Source organism: Cydia fagiglandana, chromosome 3 (assembly GCF_963556715.1).
Source record: "Cydia fagiglandana chromosome 3, ilCydFagi1.1, whole genome shotgun sequence".
Taxonomy (NCBI): Eukaryota; Metazoa; Arthropoda; class Insecta; order Lepidoptera; family Tortricidae; genus Cydia; species Cydia fagiglandana.
Genome location: NC_085934.1, coordinates 9,279,916 through 9,303,866, shown reverse-complemented (window position 1 = coordinate 9,303,866; position 23,951 = coordinate 9,279,916). Strand labels below are relative to the sequence as shown.

General features: G+C 38.8%; 1 protein-coding gene across 5 annotated transcripts in view; it reads left to right on the top strand.

The window, feature by feature from the left end:
- The window catches only part of LOC134680056 (myosin-11), a 54,099-nt gene extending 30,350 nt beyond the window's left edge, over nt 1-23,749 (top strand). Inside the window, exons 12-41 of one of the 5 annotated variants that reach the window (XM_063539061.1) lie at nt 93-903; nt 1,585-1,715; nt 1,789-1,977; nt 2,089-2,213; nt 2,298-2,445; nt 2,590-2,835; nt 3,393-3,546; nt 3,624-3,947; nt 4,020-4,180; nt 4,302-4,427; nt 4,673-4,897; nt 5,631-5,948; nt 6,026-6,197; nt 6,283-6,409; nt 6,501-6,615; nt 7,488-7,646; nt 7,848-8,069; nt 9,500-9,631; nt 9,985-10,149; nt 10,587-10,742; nt 10,835-10,933; nt 11,134-11,286; nt 11,673-11,810; nt 12,762-12,922; nt 13,694-13,811; nt 16,487-16,596; nt 16,786-16,948; nt 17,029-17,129; nt 21,957-22,074; nt 23,182-23,749. In XM_063539061.1, the coding sequence (XP_063395131.1) occupies nt 93-903; nt 1,585-1,715; nt 1,789-1,977; nt 2,089-2,213; nt 2,298-2,445; nt 2,590-2,835; nt 3,393-3,546; nt 3,624-3,947; nt 4,020-4,180; nt 4,302-4,427; nt 4,673-4,897; nt 5,631-5,948; nt 6,026-6,197; nt 6,283-6,409; nt 6,501-6,615; nt 7,488-7,646; nt 7,848-8,069; nt 9,500-9,631; nt 9,985-10,149; nt 10,587-10,742; nt 10,835-10,933; nt 11,134-11,286; nt 11,673-11,810; nt 12,762-12,922; nt 13,694-13,811; nt 16,487-16,596; nt 16,786-16,948; nt 17,029-17,129; nt 21,957-22,074; nt 23,182-23,244 (5,430 nt within the window). In that variant the 3' untranslated portion in view covers nt 23,245-23,749. Of the gene's footprint in view, nt 1-92; nt 904-1,053; nt 1,145-1,584; nt 1,716-1,788; nt 1,978-2,088; nt 2,214-2,297; nt 2,446-2,589; nt 2,836-3,392; nt 3,547-3,623; nt 3,948-4,019; nt 4,181-4,301; nt 4,428-4,672; nt 4,898-5,630; nt 5,949-6,025; nt 6,198-6,282; nt 6,410-6,500; nt 6,616-7,487; nt 7,647-7,847; nt 8,070-9,499; nt 9,632-9,984; nt 10,150-10,586; nt 10,743-10,834; nt 10,934-11,133; nt 11,287-11,672; nt 11,811-12,761; nt 12,923-13,693; nt 13,812-16,486; nt 16,597-16,785; nt 16,949-17,025; nt 17,130-21,956; nt 22,075-23,181 lie in introns of all 5 variants that reach the window. The other 4 variants (XM_063539060.1, XM_063539063.1, XM_063539062.1 and 1 more) reach the window with 4 other exon arrangements.
- Nucleotides 23,750-23,951: the final 202 nt, after the last annotated feature.

Below are 23,951 nucleotides of genomic sequence, written 5' to 3'. Positions count from 1 at the left end.
ACTGCAACAGACCACCTACTCGAATAGATATTGATTATTATTGACGATCAATAAATTAAATGTAGTCACGAACATATTTTGTCTTCGAACAGGCTAGCCGATATCGGCAACGCTTCGGTGGCAGAAGAATACCGCCGCCACCCAAAGTCATCATCCAATCATCTCATCCTGATCTCATCCCTTCCAATACATCCACCAAAGAATCCCTCGATGAAAACACAAACCAAAGACTTCGCATACTTGAAATGCAACTCGCGCTAAATAAATCTATCTCCGCTTTAGATGTAGACCACTTGTCCATTGGAGTTAATCAAACTACGCAGGCACCTCAAGATCATTTACAATGTTTTTCCCAAGGATGTCAGACGGATTTAATAATGGTTCACGATGTAGCAACTGAAACTCGTGTTATAACACTTGATTCAAGTACACAATGCGGTATTGAAACCCTCGACACTGCCGCTCAGACCGAAGCACCGTTTATGAAAAATAAATGTATACAGACAGATGGGTTCAGAGAGAATGGAACTCAAACAACAAAACCGAAAGTCCGAAATGCTAGTGTACAAACGCCAAACCAGATAATCAGCGATAAAGGTCAACAAGTTACAAGTTTCCTATTAAACTGCGTTGATGCTAGTACACAATTCGAGCCAATTATGGTATTTCATGAAGGAACTATGACAGATAATCTTGAAGTATACGATCTCGACTTGCCTGTTGTTAAAGTAAATGAAAACAATAGTGAGGAAGGAAGTAGTATTGTAAAGAGCCACTCAAAAGATAAGTCTGACAGTCCTCCACTTGAGCCAGACAAAACTCCAGCAGATACGTCAGCAAGTCCTCTGTCCTTCCCCTTTGTCTCCATATTTAATCCATTGGCAGTAAGATTACCAACAATAGGTATATATTGTTTTTCCCCGAAATGTAAATGTTGTTTTTGTTTAAAGTGACCTCTTTGTTTTTAACCTACATCCCTGTAATGCAGATGTAAAAGAAGATCTCCATGAGATTCCAAATGTACAATAATGATAAACTAACGAATATTTTCAGGCAAATAACTTGCGTAAAACAGCATCACGGGTCGAGGACGACAATGAAACTTTGCTTCAACAGCTGAAGAAAATGGCTACCAAAGCCAGAAGTATGTCAAACTATACTATATGTTATAAAACAACCATTTAGTTTGTGTATCGCCACTTCCCTGACGCCACCCAACTGCATCTCTGAATAACCAATCACCAACAACTCCTTCGCTCTCGAACTTCTTAGCCGGATCTCCTAGTTTTCAAATTTTACTAACACGCTTTATCGATAATATCAACATACGTTTCGATGGTAGCCATTTTCTCCAGTTCAGTTCAGTGATACCATATTATGCTGAATTCAGTGTACCTATTGTGTAATTATTATACTCGATTTGTTTTCCATTGAGCTTATGGGTTTTAAGATTGTGAGTGCCCTTAACGAACATAATGTAACAGCATTAACCAACTGAATTTAGTAACATTATTATTGCTTTGTCTTTTGTTATCTCGAACCGATTAATAATTTTCAAAATAATATTATATTCCTAATTCGCAGCGGGCCGCAAGCTATCACCAACGCCTCCGCCGAATAGACTTTCTATTGAAGCTCCAAATGAAAAAGATGAAGGAATATCCGATGAAGAAGATCCCGCTGAGTTACGTATTCTTCTTGAACTCAATGAACAGGTAAGTAAGTGTTACAAAATATGATATATATTACAAAAAAAAAACAGTTTTTAAAATACGTATTATTTATAAGGAAGCTGCGGTTTTGCGGCGTAAAGTAGAAGAATTAGAACAAGACCGAGATTCCTTGAAGAAACAAGTAAAAGAACTAACGGATAAAGTTGCTGCATCTGCCACGAAAACCACAAATAATACGAACTCATCATTCGGTCTAAGGCGAAATGCACCAAAGGGCAACAACTTAGCTGAAGAAAAAGTAAAGGTAGATATGCGTACTTTCCGTATTATTATTATCACATAATTAATATGCTCTACCGACACTGTAACTATAACATCAGAACGATCACAAATTATAACATGAAATATTTACCAGGTACTTGAGGACGAAATAGCAGAACTAAGAAAGAAGCTTATTGAAAAGGAAAGAGATTGCGAAAGGTTACACGCTGAAATCAGTTTAATGCAAAAGAAACCAAAAGCATCATTAATGAAGAGCAAGTAAGTTTGCTGCGTGGATTAATATCAAAAAGTATCAGGTAATACTAATGCCTTCTTAATACTTTTAACGATCTATTATGTCAGGTCCTTGGACGGTAGTAACGATCAACAAACTGTCGATTTGAAGAGACAACTGCAAGTGATTGAGCAAGAAGCCACCGTTCTTAGATCAAAAACGCAGAGCTTGGAAGCTGACAATGAAAAACTACAAGCTGAAAATAAGAAATTACAGGTATACTTACTACTTTATTTAACTTGCAAATATTGCAATGTTCGTATGTAAATATGTCAACAACTATGTCTTCAATATGTGATACAATTTCTATAACATTCCTTATACTGTCTAATGACCCGAACATTAATGTTTACTTCGTAGCTATTTAAAAACACAAGGACGTTAAGGTCCGAAAAATCATCTGAACAAGCTGCAACAAAGGTTAGCAAACTGGAAAGTGAACTAAAGGAAGCCCTAACAAAAATAAAAGAACTGGAAAACAATAAAGATGCAGATGATAAAACGGAAAAGAAAGTTCGTTTCGGTGGCGAAATTACTAAAAAAGATAGTGATGCTCTAAAAGTGAAGCAAGACGAGTTAGACAGATTAAAATTAACCGTCAGCAAGGTAAGTAAATATATAAAAAATAGGTAAACATATCACATACTTACATTAATTTATTTAAATAAATATATATAACGTATGTAACTATGTACGTAATACGTAACCTAACCTACCTATATGTATACAGAATGATTTTGTTATACTTGACTATATTATGAGATGAGGGGTGGGTCATACTGAACAACCTTTGCTATAGAGCCAACCCCAAAATCGTAAAAAAAAACATCTGCTGTTCCATAGATAAAACGGACAAAATCTAAGAGCCCTCATTATAGACGGTAACGTTGAAACCTAAACGTGGTAACGTGGAAACGTCGGTAAATAAAGGTAATTGAATATAATTCGCGTTAGACCCGTCTATAATGTGAGTTAATATGTATTTAAAACGCGAAAGTTTAAAATATTATAAAATCTAAGAGACAGCAAATTATTTTTGCGATTCTCGGGTTGGCCCCATAGTAAAAGAGTACCCCTCAAAGTATGGTCTAACCTAACAAAACAAAATCACTCTGTATATTATAATGATTTGCGCCCAAAATCATTCATATAATGTTTACCAGTTGGAGAAAGAAAATGCGAAACTTCAAGCATCCTTGAAAGCTCTTAAGGAAGACGCCATTAAGTCGTTCAAGCCACGCACACCAAAGAAATTAACGGATTTGACTACGAAACTACAAATGAAGAAGATGGTTGAGGAGCTTGAGAATGAAATCGGTAAGTAATAATAAAATTATAAACATATTTCGCATAATTTTGTTGCTAATACTAATGGCATTTATTTGATTTCACAGGAGAATTATACGTGGTAATGAAAAATGCTGGCCTCTCAGAGAACACGATAAATGCAAAAACACAATTGGAAAAAGATATTGAGGAAGCTAAATCAAGATTGAATAAAAACGAATCAGATTTCACAAACGAAAAAAATAGGTTACAAACTGAAATTGCTAATATGAAGGATCTCAATAAAAAGTTAGAGGCAGAGAAATCAAGTTTAACTGAGAAATGTAAAACCATTGAGCAAACTAAAAACAAAGCCACAAATGAACTAAAATCCCTGAAAGAAGAAAAGAAAGAATTGGAAGCAAAAATAAATAAATTAACCGATGACCTGAGTATGCAACTTAACATTAAATTATATAATTCAGTCAATAGCAGCTGATATATATTGAATTATTTTGTTACAGAAAACTCTAGTACTCAACAAATAGCAATGGCAGATTGCCGGAAAAAGATTGAAGATCTCAAAAAGGAAATGGATTCTAAAGATAAAGAAATAGACAAACTTAAGAAACAAGTAGAAAACATTAGTAAGCTAGAACAAGACAAAGACAAATTGCTAAAAGAGGTGATTTGTAGCGATTATCTTTGTAATTTTTTGTTTCTCCACTTTTTAATTATACTATAAAATATTGATAAAAATAATCATGTGTATATTTATTATTAATGTTTAACATGTTTCATTGCAGGTTGGTGATAAAACAAAGAAAATTAATGAGTATGAAAAGAAATTAAAGGAAGCCGAAGAAAAATATAAGAGAGCAGAGAAAATGCTGGCATCTCGAAAAGAACGTGTTTCAAAATTAGAGAAAGAGGTACCTAATAGTTTCAAATAATCGATCGAAACAACTAACAAAACTTATCCATCAATAGACTTCTAGCGCGGCACCGTTTAACGCTGACGTATAATTATATCATTCATCCTTCATGTACGCATGATGTACAAATGAATCCTTGGCTGGAATAACACGTTGGCAATAAACGTTATCGTGCAAAGGGAACTGTCGCTTGAGTCCCTTCAGTTTAAATTTATTTTAAAGAAACGTGTTTTTTATGTCAGCTATCAGAGGAAAAGGAGCAAACTGAAGCCCTCGCCAGCTCCCATAGACGTTTATCTGTAGAATTTACAAGCGAAAAAGACGAAATACAAACAAAACTGTTTCAAAGTGAAAGCAAACTTATAGACTTAGAAACCAACATGAGAGAAATGAAGATCGACTACGAAAGTAAAATCACCCATTTAGAATCAACTGTAGCAGCTAAAGATATCCATATAAAGCAGCTGGTACTTAAATGATGATTGGAGTGGACCCAATTGCCACTGCACGAAATATAGCGTCCTGAATAGTTGTCCTTTAGAAATTCCAATAGTACACTATTTACCTGCCTGTTTTTCACAAAAACACTGAGCATGGTTTTTGCACGAGCACTACAATCCTGTTTATTTGCAGATGTATATCTTTGTACCAAGTTGCGACACCTAAAGCACCCACGTAATTTGGTTAGCTATTCAAATATGAAATCTCAAATAGTCGTAAAACATAATTAATAATGATAAACCATCATTTTGGGTTCTAAAATTACTCACATTAATCAGAAATCCAAGTCTGGTTCTATCTAGACGAAATTCGCTCATTGAGAATTTACAATGTAGGCATTATGAATTAACATATTTTGTTATAAGAAATCACAATATTAGGCTTTCTATATCTTTGTTTAACACTTTCGCAACCGGGCAAAAAACGGCGCACTACCCCAGTAACCGGTCGTCTATATCTGCGTACAAAACAACCCGCTGGGCGGGTTGTCCGGCATCTGAGCAAACATTACGAGTGCCTACCAGGCGGGTTCTCGGTAGTCAAAGTGTTAACAGAGATGAAATTAGACATTGATTAAAATTTGTTCTGATCTTCGACATTTGGTTTTGCGACTTTTAGAAATCATACTTTTCAATAGCTAACCTGTGATTGTCTCTCTTTATTCTATAATTCTTATTATTTTGTGACTGGGTTATTCAGGAGGACGCGCTTCGAGAAACATCAAATCAAAAATACGACGAAGCTGTAACTGCCGTAGAAATTGCTCACTTGCAAGAAAAGGTTGAAAAGACTACAAAGGAGCTTCAACAGAAGGAGGACGAATTAGAAAAGGCAAAACGAGACCTAAGTAAAGCGGAGAACGAGTTATCCTCATTGCAAGCGGAAACCTCTTCACTTAAATCTGACTTAGCAAAGGCACAGAATGAAAGAAAAGACCTTGAAAATAAGATACAATCTCAAAAGAAGGATGCCAGTTACTGGGAAAGTAAAGCATCTGAATTCGATACCGACCTACAGGTAAGTTCATCCACTATGCATTGTAGCAATGTGATACTTAATTTGAACATTGGATTAAAAGTTTTACAAATGTACAGGCTGAACGTAAAAAACTGGAGAGAATGCGAATTACTCATGATAAGGACAATAAGAACAAAGAAGCTGAATTAGCAACACTGAAAGGGAAACTAAAGGTTCTGGAACAAAGCTCTGGCGCGGGCGCCAAAAGGATATCTGATCTCAAGCAAGAGTATGAGGAAACTGTCAAAAGTAATACTTTATGAACATTAATCGCCTAATATTTTTATAATTGAAGGTGACATAGTACTACATTTTTATCACTTTGAAATTTCAGAATTAGAACATTCGCTAGCTGTAGAAAAGGCAGAGTATGAAGAGTTGACGGGTAAATACGAAATGCTAGAAGAAGAGCATGTAGTTACTAAAGCAAGACTGACGGTTGAAAAGGAACAAGCGCAGGGGTAAATCATACAAATATTTTTTTTGAATTCTATCTAGTTTAATTGTGACAGATTTAGTATAATAAAATTTATAAATTATAATAATTTTCAGTGAATTGATGCACGTGCAAAAAGAACTAAGCACGACTTTAACGGAGTTAAAAACAATGCAAGATAACTATGAAAAGCAGTCTTCTGCGTGGACCAAAGAGAAGTCGGAATTGCAAGTACGTAACCAGAAATTTAAGTATAATATTAAAGTCTGGCTACTGAAATTTTACCTAAATTATTGGCGGGAAATTCAAAAAATCTTGGGCTGGTCACACTTTGTGTAGTAGGAATTATAGTTTTGATACTAGACAATATCTTTGATATTCTGTGCACAAATAAGGTACCTAAGGAAATAAGCTAAATAAACGTTTAAGTGCACTCAAAGTCAGCTCACATAATTTCTACCACTATTTAAAGTACAGTCAACGACAAACACACATGTTTACGTTCCAATATTTAGATTTTATAGATATTTTTCAGAACTTTTAATTTATCCGTTTCTTTATACACTTGTCCTATTTATGAGATTCAGGCATTAATAAATTCACGTACTTAATCAAAGTAATCGGCAAATGTTAGAACTAGTACTTAAAGTATCAAAATATTTATAGAGCACCAACCTCGTATTTTGTTTACATTTGGTTAGAAGTTGTAAACATTGCACTTTTTCATTATACAACGCTACACGTCGACTTCGCACATTGTCGTAATTATTTACGAGCTTAAATAATAGTTTGTGAACCTCACTCAGCATAGAAATTATTAATATTATTTAAAATAAACCCCATAAAAACCGCAAACAATTTGAATGAATGACATAAATCGACAATTGGTGATACAACAACGAAATATCTGTCAACAATTTTTGGCTAGCCAGACTCTAGCCTCACAATAAATTAATGAATAATGACTTACATAAAACGAATACGAGAAAATATAATCGGAAACATCTTCCCGATCACTTCACTGCTGCAATACGAGAGTGGCTTGGGCTGTTTTTTATCTACTACTGGAAACATATGTATTGACCGACGATGGTTTATTTTAGAGCGAGATTTCGTCCCTTCAAGAGCGTCTCTGCGGCGGCGGCTGGGAAGTAGAGCGCGCGCGCCTGCAAGCTCGCCTCGATCAACGGGAGCGAGAATTGAAAACTGCTCAAGAAAATCGCGACGTGTTGATACACCAACAAGACGCGACTAAGAAGGAGGTCGGAAAATACCAAATTTCCTTGTTTTGTGTCAGAATTTTTACTATTCTATATAACAGAGTTAAAACATTTTTACCTAATTGATCATAAAGGAAATAGTTTAGGATCACCATTCTACAAAGTATATTTTTATGAACTTTCCGAAAGAAGTTTCCTATAATAGTATTTACATTGCAATGGAAATCTTTTCTGGGATTGCAGTTGGAAGAAGCTAAACAAATGCTGGAAGACTATGAGAGAGTATCCAAGATACAGAGGAACTTGACAACTGAGAATGCAGAATTAGAACAGGAGTTGACGAACCTGCAATCGAGACTGGAGCAAGCTGAAAAAGCAAGGAAGGCCGAAATCACCGACACCAAGACGCGATATGATGGCCAAATGAACACCATGAGAGATGAACTCAAGTCCTTGCAAAATCAGGTGACTTTTTATTTTTATTTAAACATAATTTTAGAAAGAGGATGGGGACAAGGGGAGGCCTTTGCCCAACAGTAGGAAACTCACATATGGGTTTCTTATAGGCACCATGTTGTTCCAAAACCAATTTATAGATTACGGATTATGTTTGACAAGCGGAGATTTAACGACCTTATTTATATTCTTATCCCTGTTAGGGCTGTTAGCGATAGCGGTACAACCTGAAATTCGGGAATCAGCTGCAAATGGTGTTAAAGGTATGAAAATCGGCACGATTAATCTTTAGGCCATTTGAATCAATTTGACCCGTAGCACCAAAAAAAAAAAAACGAAAAGGAGTTATGACGTCATCTTTTTTTTGTATGGAAAAATAAAAAAAATTGTTCAGAAACCTATCGTGTGTGGTATTAAATGAAAGGGCATTTTGAGCCGGTTCTAAAAATATATCACATTATTATATTTCCGTCACTTGCATTCAATTAAAATTAAAATAACTTTCAAAACATACCAAGTTTGGGCTCCTCCAGATACGAAACCGTTGAATTATTTTTTTCAAAATATACCTCAAGTAATACCCAATATCCTCATATCTAACCCCAAGAAATTAATTTCGAAAATATTTAGTTTTAGTATTATTTTAATTTCTTTTATTATTACAAATTGTGATCTGTCAATCTATCAATGAAATGGCTTCCTAGCCTAGTCGATAGTGACCCTGCCTATGAAGCAGGCAGTCCCAGGTCCGAATCCTGGTAAGGGCATTTATTTGCGTGTTCATCATCATCATCACACAAATAAATGCCCTTACCAGGGCTTGTATATATTTGTATATGGGCATTTATTTGTGTGATGATGATGATGAACACACAAATAAATGCCCTTACCAGGATTCGAACCTGGGACCTCTTGCTTCATAGGCAGGGTCACTATCGACTAGGCTAGGAGGCCGTTTCATTGATGGATTGATAGATTACAATTTGTAATAATAAACATTTAAAAAATAATACTAAAACTAAATATTTTCGAAATTAATTTCTTGGGGTTAGATATGAGGATATTGGGTATTACTTGAGGTATATTTTGCAAAAAATAATTCAACGGTTTCGTATCTGGAGGAGCCCAAACTTGGTATGTTTTGAAAATTATTTTTATTTTAATTGAATGCAAGTGACGGAAATATAATAATGTGATATATTTTTAGAACCGGCTCAATACGCCCTTTCATTTAATTCCATACACGATAGGTTTCTGAACATTTTTTTTTTCCATACAAAAAAAGATGAAGTCATAACTCCTTTCCGTTTGTTTTTATTTTTTGGTGCTACGGGTCAAATTGATTCAAATGGCCTAAAGATTAATCGTGCCGATTTTCATACCTTTAACACCATTTGCAGCTGATTTTGGTCAACCGCTACTACTGTGTGATGTTCTAGGTATCGAGATTCAAGCGTGAACGAGACAATTACAAACAAATGCTGGATGCAGCCCAAAAGTCAATGAACGAAATTAAGAACGGCGACAAGAACGCACGCGCAAAGAGGACTTCCATATCTAGCACTGACGAGGTAACCATTTCAATTGACATGATTCTTAGTGTATTTTATGGTCAACATCATTCAGCGTTGACATTGCTAAAAGTGATTAGAAATTCATCACTAAAACTTGATGGCTCTAAATGCACCGAACTTATGAACTTTACTAGTTGTCACTAGAAAATCCAAGAAATAATTTTGCGTGCATTTCGCGTTTTGCTTAGACCATGCTTATATCTCTATAAGGTGATCGAAGATCATCAAGAAAACAGATATGAGTCGTCTTGATAGCTTTACGAGGATATAGGCCTCTAGCTTATTGTCAATCAAAAAGGAACTATGCCGAAAAAGACCTTGCAACTTATTACATTTTTATTTACTTTCAGGAGGAGTATCGCACAAAGTTAGCGACATTAGAACAACAAGTGGCGTGTCTCGAGGACGAGCTCTGTGAGTCCAGACTGAACGCATCTAAACTTAACACAGAACTCATTAGCGAGAAGTCTTCGGCTGAAGTGCGCATGGCAGAGATGCAATCGAAGCTAAATGAGGTAACGTGACATTTTCTCTTTTCAATTTGATTACTCTTTTCACCAAAAGCCTTATTCGGATTTTATACACAGCGGGGAAGGCAATCTTACATTATTTCAACTTTCAGAAAATAAACCGACACACGCTAGTTTGCGTCTTTCATGTGAACTTCCTACCTTCAAAACCACTATATTTTATAGGGTTTAGGTATTGGCAAGTGAACTTTTCAACTGGCGTTTGTTATGCCGATCTTGGTCAGAGATGACAACCTTTATTAGAGATGACAACTGGGACCAACAGCTGAGCATCCTTTCCAAATATTATCTTAGTCTCGCCTTACTAAACGTTGCCGACAACCAAAAGAATCAAAGATCATTGCCGTACACTCGTAGGCTGTGTACACTGGGCAATTTATTTTTTAAGTATGTAATTAATAATGATTGATTTCTTTTTACAGTATGAAGAAGACAGGTTGCTTTCGTCTGGGCGAGCCCGTATAGCTGGTTTAGCGACGCGGATGGAGCTTGCATGGCATAAAGAGAGAGACGAACAACAAAGATTGTTACAAGAAACTTCCACGCTCGCTAGAGATTTACGGCAGACGCTATTCGAGGTAACAACTCGCTCCAGTTGATTTTGAACCATATCAACTTATAATAACTGCATGAATTTGAACTTATTTACTATGGTTGCCAACATTTCCAGGTGGAACGCGAAAGAGATAAGGAGAGGTTAGACATGAAACGAAGAATTGATCAATTGAAGAGGACCACCGAAGAAGAGACTGAGGAAGCGAAGAAGAAGGTACTTGACATCAAAAATATTACTATTTAATAATACTGTAACTACTATAAGTTCACCTTGCATTAATCACAAATCAGTCAAATCGACTAGCATACAACATAGCAATTTTACAGCCACTCATCACCTCCTCTGCTTTTGTCAGACAATGGTGATTCGCAACCGATCAGCATATTAATGTAATGTACATTTTTATCTGGCAGGTTACGGAGCTACAATGCGACTTGCTGGAACTTCGCGACGCGCACGCTAAACTGCGCACAGCCAATGAAAAGCTGCGTAGAGACAAGGAGCGCCACGACCGCGACCGTGACCAGAACAAGCTGCTGGTCGCATCTCTCAAGCGAGCACAACAGGTCTGGTCTATGTAACATATTTCTCATTGTACGACGATATGAAAATAACTTTAGCTTTAGAATAAAATAGATTTGGGGATCGAGAATCTCTGGGATATGGAGGAAACAATTGTTAAACCAGGACAAACTGTTGAGAATAAGAGCCAACCGCAGAAGATCACAAGTTTTAGAAATGGTGAACGAATTTAGGAAATGTTGTTTTCAGTGGTCTACTCTAAACCCTCTAGAAGTTTATAGCTATATATCTATATTTATGTATTAAAAGCCTCGCGAGATCTGGAAAAATAACACCCAAAATACTTATCTACTTTATATCCTAACTTTCTATTCCTAACCTCGTATTTCTAATACTAAGTCCCTAAACTTACTAATGATAATACTAACAGGAGGATGACAAAACAATAACGCAACTGCTGGAAACGATTGACGACCTGATGAAGCAGAGCCCTAACCTCTTCAAAGAACCTATTCCAGTGAAGCCGGAGAAGAATTTGATGACACCTACGCCACCTAGAAGGAACCGGGTAAGTCTCACGCTTAGGTAGAACAAAAAAAAACAGTTACTTTAATAACCACCTAATTTAAATGGATACAAAGGATTTAAAAGGAGATGTATATATATAAATACATAATGTATAATTTCCCCGAATATTTTTATACATGACGTAACGGCCCTAAGAAGTATAAAATAGAGCAAGAATTGAAATGATCTACACTAGAAAGAAAGAAAATACATGTATTATTTAGCCCCAAAATTATATACACCATGTTTTTTTTGATTTCCGTTAATTTCAAGGGTGCATTCCTGAGCTTAAATCAAGTAACTTTCTCAAAGACACCGATATTCTAATTAACTCCATTTCGGAGATAATCAATAATTTATTTTTTTCCTCTAAGGCCTCTACAAGTGTGTACTCTTGCCTTAGGGCCGGTTTACATATTGATTAGTGTTTAGAATGAGTTCATACATTTGCTACTAAACTTAAGTACAATCTCGGTCGATCGATGTACGAAATGACATTGATATGTCACAGATTTCAATTGTTTAGTTGAGTTAAATGTAATGCCCATGTTACAACAACGCTATATGCTACATTTAATTAGTTTTTAAACATAATTTTTTTTCTAAAAAAAGCAAAAAAAAAATTAATTTTTTTTGAGATATAACTATGCCATTTAGTTCTCTTAAACGTACTTAACCATACCCCGAAGTTAACGGAATTCAATAAAAACACGGTATATAGTACATACATATAGAGAAAATACATGCAGACATAAAAAAATACTAATAGTAAAAAACTAAGTATTGCATGAGCATTGCAATATAATTATTGTATAAGCATGAGATGTTTTCAGGTCAAAGCTACCGGCACCTTATCTCTAGCGAAAGCAATCAAAATCAACAACAGAGCAGGTCATATAAAAGCTAATGCAATTTAAAAACAACTTTGTTGACCATTTATATCACTCCCCAGTCATCCAAGTCCCGGTCGAGGTCGGGGACGCCGGAGAGCGCAGAAGCAACCACCGCAGAGGCAGCGGCCGCCACCGCCGCGCGCCTGCGCCGCCTCACCGACGAGCTGCGCGCCTCACGTATCGCTGAGCGCACGCGCCGCCAGCAGGCCAGCCAGAGACGGTACGTAGTTGAACATTTATATCACTCCCCAGTCATCCAAGTCCCGGTCGAGGTCGGGGACGCCTGAGAGCGCAGAATCAACCACCGCAGAGGCAGCGGCCGCCACCGCCTCGCGCCTGCGCCGCCTCACCGACGACCTGCGCGCCTCACGTATCGCTGAGCGCACGCGCCGCCAGCAGGCCAGCCAGAGACGGTACGTAGTTGAACATTTATATCACTCCCCAGTCATCCAAGTCCCGGTCGAGGTCGGGGACGCCTGAGAGCGCAGAATCAACCACCGCAGAGGCAGCGGCCGCCACCGCCTCGCGCCTGCGCCGCCTCACCGACGACCTGCGCGCCTCACGTATCGCTGAGCGCACGCGCCGCCAGCAGGCCAGTCAGAGACGGTACGTAGTTGAAAATTTATATCAAGACACAAGCCCCGGTCGCGGTCGGCCACGCCGAAAAGCGCAGATGCAACCAGACCTGAGGCAGTGGCGCGCTGTCAGCATCCCAGCTAGAGACAGTACGTAGAGTTGAACATTTGTATCAGCCCTCAGTCATCCACGTCCCTATCGTGGTCGACCACGCCGGAGAGCGACTTATATTTTTAATTATTCATTATTTTGTATCATTCGTCCAAGATCGTGGTCGGTTATCTTGCGTCGCCTTATCGTCAAGCTGGCACGTGCCTCTGTGTCGTTGCTCCAACTACGAGTATATGTCTAATGTGCAATCAATTGATACAACTATGCATTCTGAACTTGTCTAACTTTCCAACTTTTGCTCCAGGGCGATGTCGACAGAACCGAGGGACACCTTGTCTGTGACGCCTTCGTCGCGAACTCCGTCCCGCGCCCCATCGCTCAAAAAGCGGTCCGTTTCGCTGGAACAGACTACCAAAGACCAGGTAAACATAACTACTAGCCAACCGTACCATAAGTCAGCACACCGACGGTACTTAAAAGTTGGTTTAATTGCATTATACTTAGCTATTAAAAAAAACATAAAACTAAATTTAGACCCATGCTTTTTTTATTAAAAAATATCACGGCATTTATAGGTAAATCACGAACCGTCAGTTAATTGGACGTAATACAGTGGAAACTGGATAAGTGGAATCGCAAGGGACCGGCTGTTTAGTTTCGCTTATCCAGGTTTTCCATTTATCCAGTTTTCCACTTAACCAGGTTTAAATAAAACGTTTTCTCACTTACAGAGGCTCTCGCTAATAGAGGTTCTGGATACTAGTAATGTCGCTTTAAAGCGGGCCACAGACCATCAGTTTTAACTGCACAGTTTTAACTGTTCAGTCGAACTGTTCAGTTAAAACGTACGTGTGTAGGCAAATCTTTGAACTGTGCAGTTGAACTGACGATCTAATCAAAATTTCATAAGCGGGCCACAGACCATCAGTTTTAACTGCGCAGTTTTAACTGTCCAGTCAAACTGTTCAGTTAAAACTGACATCCCTTGTGACTACACACTTTAGTTTTTTTAGTTAAGTTATCTTTTTCGCTTGAAGTAGACGTTCGACGGAATCATGGATGACACTTTGGCAGTTATTGGATTATTGTGTATTTAAAAAAAAAGAAGACAAAGAAGGAAAAGAATGTGGTGTAAACATTGGTTATTACAGAGAAAACAATATACGCATAATAATTTACTAAAGGAGATCAGAATTACTCCAAAAGATTATCGTAACTATTTAAGAATGGATGAAAAAACTTATTTGCTTTTGTTCGATTTAGTCACACCTAGAATAATCACCCCCAGCACACCCCCTACCCTCGGGGACTTTTAGTATGTTTATTTGGACACCACAAGGTATGCCTGTACCAATTTTCAAAACTACACGAATTATTTCCGCAGCTTGCCCAAATTCGGCTTAATGTGCTTAGGCTATCTTTACTTTTAACTTTCCACAAGGAAGGTTCAGAATGATATAAATCGATAAATTCTTCTAACCATTCACGTTGATTAGGCATGGTTACAAAGATCGCAATAGAAAACGTGTTCGCTGCAATGAAGATTCGTCAAACTGACAACAAAACAGTTTTTTGCCACAGACCATCAGTTTTAACTGAACAGTTTCAACTGTGCAGTTTTATCTAAAGCGGGCCACAGACCATCAGTTTTAACTGCACAGTTTTAACTGTTCAGTCGAACTGTTCAGTTAAAACGTACGTGTGTAGGCAAATCTTTGAACTGTGCAGTTGAACTGACGATCTAATCAAAATTTCATTAGATAAAACTGCACAGTTGAAACTGTTCAGTTAAAACTGATGGTCTGTGGCAAAAAACTGTTTTGTTGTCAGTTTGACGAATCTTCATTGCAGCGAACACGTTTTCTATTGCGATCTTTGTAACCATGCCTAATCAACGTGAATGGTTAGAAGAATTTATCGATTTATATCATTCTGAACCTTCCTTGTGGAAAGTTAAAAGTAAAGATAGCCTAAGCACATTAAGCCGAATTTGGGCAAGCTGCGGAAATAATTCGTGTAGTTTTGAAAATTGGTACAGGCATACCTTGTGGTGTCCAAATAAACATACTAAAAGTCCCCGAGGGTAGGGGGTGTGCTGGGGGTGATTATTCTAGGTGTGACTAAATCGAACAAAAGCAAATAAGTTTTTTCATCCATTCTTAAATAGTTACGATAATCTTTTGGAGTAATTCTGATCTCCTTTAGTAAATTATTATGCGTATATTGTTTTCTCTGTAATAACCAATGTTTACACCACATTCTTTTCCTTCTTTGTCTTCTTTTTTTTTAAATACACAATAATCCAATAACTGCCAAAGTGTCATCCATGATTCCGTCGAACGTCTACTTCAAGCGAAAAAGATAACTTAACTAAAAAAATTAAAGTGTGTAGTCACAAGGGATGTCAGTTTTAACTGAACAGTTTGACTGGACAGTTAAAACTGCGCAGTTAAAACTGATGGTCTGTGGCCCGCTTTAGATAAAGTTTTAACTGAACAGTTTGACTGAACAGTTAAAACTGTGCAGTTAAAACTGATGGTCTGTGGCCCGCTTTAAATAATCATCTTTTATTAAATATGTATGTAGATATACATATATGTATTAACAAAAAATAGGTATGTAATCCTGACTTTAAAAAAAGCAATATTGTAAATAATCCACAGTACTCGTATACAATTTTCAAAATTTCAAAAACAAAATCACTCCTAATATTTATTTATGCAAGAGCAACCAGTATGTACTCATACAAAATACGTAGTTAAAACACGAACCATAATGTTAACGAAACAAACTACCCTCCGTGTGACGGTTTATTAAAAATACAGAGCTATTCCACTCATAGAGGTTTCGAAGACGGCTGCTTCCAGTTACAGAGGTAAAAATAAGAAATTTTCGAAAAAATGGATTCCGCTTATAGAGGTCCCAAAATTCCATTTATAGAGGTAATTCGTTGCCAAGGGACTGGAACCGAGAACTTCGGTCCACTTAAAGAGGTTTTCCACTAACCCAGGTTCCACTTATCCAGTTTCCACTGTAATCAATTTTTCAATTGTACTTACTCGATCTTTTTCTTTACCTTGCATTTATTGTTCCACAGAGCGTGATATGGAAGACGGTGGATGATAGTAGCGTGTCATCGATGCAATCCTTGGATGGTGATGGTGACGGCCGACTGTTCACAATGCAACGCGATGCTAGCCTTGACAGGTATTTATTTCATAGCATAGTAACGTAGACCTCGAATAAATGTTAGAGTACTCTATCCTGGTCACGGCACCAAGAATGTAAAATGTAACCAAGACGAGCTCTTTAATTGGTATAATTAAATAAAATATGAGACTTCAAGACTAGTTTAAGTTAAATGTTGTATATTGTATTGCCTTATTTATTTTGCAGCCGATTATCTGGCGGATCAGCCCAAAGCGATATTTTACCAACAGAGAAAAAGAAAAAGAAGAGTATATTCGGTAAACTCAAGAAGTTGACCAAATCTCGCTCCATTGACGATCAAGCTGATCCTGAGGTCGTAGAATTCAAACCTATAGGAACTGTTTCACAGGTAATTAATCTTACTAAAGCAACATTTAACTAATTAAATCGAACATAATTTTAACAATGCTTATAACTAATTCCTTTCAGGGCTCTGATTCGGATATGAGTGCCGCTGGCAGTAAACGAGATTTACGTGGTCGTCTATCGGATATGTTCAGCAGAAAGGGCCAACTTTCACGCGGAAATAGGTTCGTTATGTTCAGTACGTTTTAATATTTACGTCATAATTATCATTTTCGTCTTTAGAATGGCAATTTTAATCTATAAAAAATATTTTTCTGACTGTTAATCAATTCAACATGAAAATTAACTTTCAAGTATTTTTACACAATTACCAAAATTACAAACGACACGCGACAATAACCTATCTTGCTTTTTTGACGTGAAACGTAGGTAAACGTCTTTAAAAACCCGTAGAGGGGCTCGGATCAAAAACCGATGTAACGAAAAAGTGTTATGGCGCGGCGGCTTATATCTCCGAAACTATAATACCTATAAACATAGTTTTGATACAGATGTGTAGAAGAAAGTAGCCATTACTCGGAACAGCACGTGCCGCTGACATAGATGGCGCTGATTCTGCGCTAGACACGACGTATTCGGAGCAAAAATGACCCCTATTTTCAGTGTTCATTTAGTAATGACTTATCAGCCCATTAACCGATTTCGGTAAAATTCATGTCATTTGATAGATCTTACTTTATTTTAATGAAATATGAGTAAAATAAAGTACGTGGAATTATAATAAGCTGTTAAAAAATAAAAATGTGACAGTTTTTACAGAATTTTTATCACTGCTCTTGTTTGAGGCCACCGTGTGCGAAAAATAGAGCGCATAACTGACAAAATATACCTGAAATAGTAAGATAAAGCAATAACGGTTCTTTTAATACCACATTCACCATAGTAATACATGCTCATCTCCTCAAATAATGCATTAGCATCTATGGCGGCGCGGCGGCGTGAGTTATATATAGAACACATATAACGTATGACGGCTGCTTGACAATCCCGAGTTCCTAATGCTAGTAAGTAACTATATAGTAATCTTAGTTAGGTACTTTCTGATGTAATGGGTAAAACAAAATTTAGAAAAGGTCACTTCTGTGGACAATAGGTACTATAAAAGGTAACGACTGTGGTTCATATATATCCCGTTTTTCTCATTTGAGTCTCAAGTATTGAATGAAATATTCTGCCCGTAAAGGTGCTGCGTAAAAAAATGCTTTTAGATTCCCTTAAATGCGATGGCTACAGGAAAGACACGAACGAGTTTGCTATAAAACCCGTATAAAATATCTATTCTCGTAATTTTGGTGTGTTATTTACAAAAAAATTGTACCTAATCGTTACATTCATTACTCCAAAATGAATTGATCATTTAATTATTTAAATAATTAATTATTTTAAAATTACCCATCAAATGCTGCATTCAAGTTCATCTAGATACAGTGAATCATTATGACCCCAAATAATCTTTACAGATAAAATTTAGATATTATCCAAAATTATTATAATACATCACGCATTCGCGAGATGTGCGACTTCGGTATTCAAACACAAAGCAATAGTACAAGAGTCTAACTAAATGCGAAGGTCGAAGGCTGCGCTCTACGTAAGGCCGAAGGCAAGAAGTGTCCAGGATGTCAGTGCTTTAACACAGAACAATATTACAAGTGTCTAAATGCGAAGGCCGAAGGCCGAGCTCCGCCTCCTCTTCTTCGGCCTTCGCATTTAGACACTTGTACTATTGTTCTGTGTTAAATCACTAACATTCTGGACGCTCCGGGCCTTCGGCCCTACGCGGAGCTCGGCCTTCGGCCTTCGCATTTAGACACTTGTTCTATTGTTCTGTGTTATAGCACTTAAATCCTGGACGCTTCGGGCCTTCGGCCCTACGCGGAGCGCGGCCTTCGGCCTTCGCATTTAGGCACTTGTACTATTGTTCTGTGTTATAGCACTTAAATCCTGGATGCTTCGGGCCTTCGGCCCTACGCGGAGCTCGGCCTTCGGCCTTCGCATTTTGACACTTGTATTATTGTTCTGTGTTATAGCACTTAAATCCTGGACGCTTCGGGCCTTCGGCCCTACGCGGAGATCGGCCTTCGGCCTTCGCATTTAGACACTTGTACTATTGTTCTGTGTTAAAGCACTAACATTCTGGACGCTTCGGGCCTTCGGCCCTACGCGGAGCTCGGCCTTCGGCCTTCGCATTTAGACACTTTTACTATTTTTCTGTGCTAAAGCACTGACATCTTGGACGCTTCGGGCCTTCGGCCCTACGCGGAGCTCGGCCTTCGGCCTTCGCATTTAGACACTTGTACTATTGTTCTGTGTTATAGCACTTAAATCCTGGACGCTTCGGGCCTTCGGCCCTACGCGGAGCTCGGCCTTCGCATTTAGACACTTGTATTATTGTTCTGTGCTAAAACACTGATGTCCTGGACGCTTCGGGCCTTCGGCCCTACGCGGAGCTCGGCCTTCGGCCTTCGCATTTAGACACTTGTACTATTGTTTTGTGTTATAGTACTTAAATCCTGGACGCTTCGGGCCTTCGGCCCTACGCGGAGCTCGGCCTTCGGCCTTCGCATTTAGACACTTGTACTATTGTTCTGTGTTAAATCACTAACATTCTGGACGCTCCGGGCCTTCGGCCCTACGCGGAGCTCGGCCTTCGGCCTTCGCATTTAGACACTTGTTCTATTGTTCTGTGTTATAGCACTTAAATCCTGGACGCTTCGGGCCTTCGGCCCTACGCGGAGCGCGGCCTTCGGCCTTCGCATTTAGGCACTTGTACTATTGTTCTGTGTTATAGCACTTAAATCCTGGATGCTTCGGGCCTTCGGCCCTACGCGGAGCTCGGCCTTCGGCCTTCGCATTTTGACACTTGTAATATGGTTCTGTGTTATAGCACTTAAATCCTGGACGCTTCGGGCCTTCGGCCCTACGCGGAGATCGGCCTTCGGCCTTCGCATTTAGACACTTGTACTATTGTTCTGTGTTAAAGCACTAACATTCTGGACGCTTCGGGCCTTCGGCCCTACGCGGAGCTCGGCCTTCGGCCTTCGCATTTAGACACTTTTACCATTTTTCTGTGCTAAAGCACTGACATCTTGGACGCTTCGGGCCTTCGGCCCTACGCGGAGCTCGGCCTTCGGCCTTCGCATTTAGGCACTTGTACTATTGTTCTGTGTTATAGCACTTAAATCCTGGACGCTTCGGGCCTTCGGCCCTACGCGGAGCGCGGCCTTCGGCCTTCGCATTTAGGCACTTGTACTATTGTTCTGTGTTATAGCACTTAAATCCTGGATGCTTCGGGCCTTCGGCCCTACGCGGAGCTCGGCCTTCGGCCTTCGCATTTTGACACTTGTATTATTGTTCTGTGTTATAGCACTTAAATCCTGGACGCTTCGGGCCTTCGGCCCTACGCGGAGATCGGCCTTCGGCCTTCGCATTTAGACACTTGTACTATTGTTCTGTGTTAAAGCACTAACATTCTGGACGCTTCGGGCCTTCGGCCCTACGCGGAGCTCGGCCTTCGGCCTTCGCATTTAGACACTTTTACTATTTTTCTGTGCTAAAGCACTGACATCTTGGACGCTTCGGGCCTTCGGCCCTACGCGGAGCTCGGCCTTCGGCCTTCGCATTTAGACACTTGTACTATTGTTCTGTGTTATAGCACTTAAATCCTGGACGCTTCGGGCCTTCGGCCCTACGCGGAGCTCGGCCTTCGGCCTTCGCATTTAGACACTTGTATTATTGTTCTGTGCTAAAACACTGATGTCCTGGACGCTTCGGGCCTTCGGCCCTACGCGGAGCTCGGCCTTCGGCCTTCGCATTTAGACACTTGTACTATTGTTCTGTGTTAAATCACTAACATTCTGGACGCTCCGGGCCTTCGGCCCTACGTGGAGCTCGGCCTTCGGCCTTCGCATTTAGACACTTGTTCTATTGTTCTGTGTTATAGCACTTAAATCCTGGACGCTTCGGGCCTTCGGCCCTACGCGGAGCGCGGCCTTCGGCCTTCGCATTTAGGCACTTGTACTATTGTTCTGTGTTATAGCACTTAAATCCTGGATGCTTCGGGCCTTCGGACCTACGCGGAGCTCGGCCTTCGGCCTTCGCATTTTGACACTTGTATTATTGTTCTGTGTTATAGCACTTAAATCCTGGACGCTTCGGGCCTTCGGCCCTACGCGGAGATCGGCCTTCGGCCTTCGCATTTAGACACTTGTACTATTGTTCTGTGTTAAAGCACTAACATTCTGGACGCTTCGGGCCTTCGGCCCTACGCGGAGCTCGGCCTTCGGCCTTCGCATTTAGGCACTTTTACTATTGTTCTGTGTTATAGCACTTAAATCCTGGACGCTTCGGGCCTTCGGCCCTACGCGGAGCTCGGCCTTCGGCCTTCGCATTTAGACACTTGTACTATTGTTCTGTGTTAAAGCACTAACATTCTGGACGCTTCGGGCCTTCGGCCCTTCGCGGAGCTCGGCGTTCGGCCTTCGCATTGAGACACTTTTACTATTTTTCTGTACTAAAGCACTGACATCTTGGACGCTTCGGGCCTTCGGTCCTACGCGGAGCTCGGCCTTCGGCCTTCGCATTTAGACACTTGTACTATTGTTCTGTGTTAAAGCACTAACATTCTGGACGCTTCGGGCTTTCGGCCCTACGCGGAGCTCGGCCTTCGGCCTTCGCATTTAGACACTTTTACTATTGTTCTATGTTAAAGCACTTAAATCCTGGACGCTTCGGGCCTTCGGCCCTAAGCGGAGCTCGGCCTTCGGCCTTCGCATTGGCGGTCCACACCACGTTTCACGTCAGCCATAGCGGCTGTGTCCCTGATACAGCCTCTCTCATTTTTAAGACGTTTACACTTGGTTACTAACGTTTTACAAGATTTAAGTAAACTTTATGCCACAAAATACATACAACGATGTACAAATGGTGGAATTCAGTACCAACCAACCAAAATAACTCATTAACATTATGAAAATGCTTTTGTATTCCAGCAAGGACCTCGATGACACCGGCCCCGAGCGGCCCGCCAGCGCGCTTGGAGTAAGCACGCGCCCCATGCTGCGTAATGCCAGCTCAACAACACTACAACGCGCCTCGCCCGCAAAACCGGTAAACAAATACATATACTTTTTTATCTACACACATATCATAAACTGTCTATGATGCCTTCAAAATTCGTAAATAATGGCCCACATTACGATAAACTGTTTTGTTACAGCAAATTTCTTATCTGTGAAAATGTGGTAATAGCTTCATTACTATATCAAAATCGATTTGGTAATGCATTTCAAATTTCGAACATCTCTGAAAAAAAAGCAATTTGATTTGACCCCTATTCTAATATCAGTTGAGATGAAGTTTTATTCGAAATCAAATGACAATTGCATACAATATTGACAAATCTCGCATGTAAGTTGGTATCGGACGATATGGTAATCGACCCCGACTCTAGTTTGTCTCTGAATTAAAAAAAAACTACGGATGCGTGACGTGCGTGAAAAAAGTTTTCATTTGCCGCCATTTGACGTACAGTTTATCTTTTAAAATAATTAGTTATTATGTAAAATATGATTTGTTTTGTTGTTTTTAAAGGAACTATAATAAAAGTTTCGTGCAAAATGTGCGATAAAGATATTTCGGAAACGCCATCTCATATCCGCGAGTTCCGCCAGAGAGCAAAGTCGGCTGTAATATGAAGTTAGTGAATATATCATAGAAAGTTTATAATATGTGTGTAGATAAAGCAGTGTATGTAACTGTACATAATTAGGCATTAAAACACTCGTGTGATACTATTATGAAACTCATTTCATTCGTTTCATAAACCCACACTCGTATTTTAATGCCTTTCATTATGTAGCAGTCACATAAACTACTATAACAGAGATCTGTATATCGCACTATTGTCATTTTAGTTAATGACAATGACAGATATGATACTATTGATAACGCAGTCGGGGATAAGGGATACTTATCAGAAATGTTTAATCAATGTTGGTTTAGACTGTAAATAGGTATTATGGGAGAATACTACCTTGTAATTTTTTACGTTATGAATAAAGGGTAAAGACGAGAATATTAAAACTTGGATAGATATATAACACTTAAACGATTTGGGAATCTAGCATTAAAATTAATGAATGTATTTGAATATTGTAAAATTTGTACAATTTTATCAATAAATGTATCTTATCTTATTTGTTCCTTTGTTCTCAGAACGACGCCCAGAGTTTGCGGGGATCGAGTATGACGCCCGCCGTGAAGAGGAAAGGGAAATAATTGATACTATTCATGTTTCACATCACTATTTTGTATTTATCCTTCTTCCTTAAACTTTTCCATAGCTTGTAATATCACAATACATATCAGTATACATTGTATATCTATCGACACTTCTTATACATTTACAATAAACATTAGCCATGATATTGTCTATTACGAAAATGCTTTTATGAAATGCAAGATGTTATATAAAGGACTAATATTGAAACTTTAGTTGTATGCGCAACGTTGTACGTTTTACAAAGAATAGCGCAAAGCTTTGGTGTGGCCCTTTAAATAATCTTACGAAATAAAGAAAACGTAATGCGTTTCAGTCGATAGCTATACAATGTATAGCGTCACAATATATATATACAGTGACCGCTCAACTATTTCCTACTTCCTAACGTAGTGCGAATTGTGAGGATCCCTTCCTTCCATACATCTATCAGGTAGGGAAGTTTAGCAAAGTTTGTAGTTATTTACTTGTAATTTTATAATAAAAAAATGTCGGTTGCAACTTTATTGTTTCTTTTACTAATATACGAGTAATATCAGGGACAAGCACATAACCAATCTCCATATAATTTACAGTCTCTATGCGAAGATTACAAGTTTTACGTACTTATCTCAAAAACAAAGGTTCATGCTGCATAACACCAACCAGAAAAAAATAATTCGGGGACCGCTACTCAATAGGTGTTGGTAGATTATTGTAAATTCTC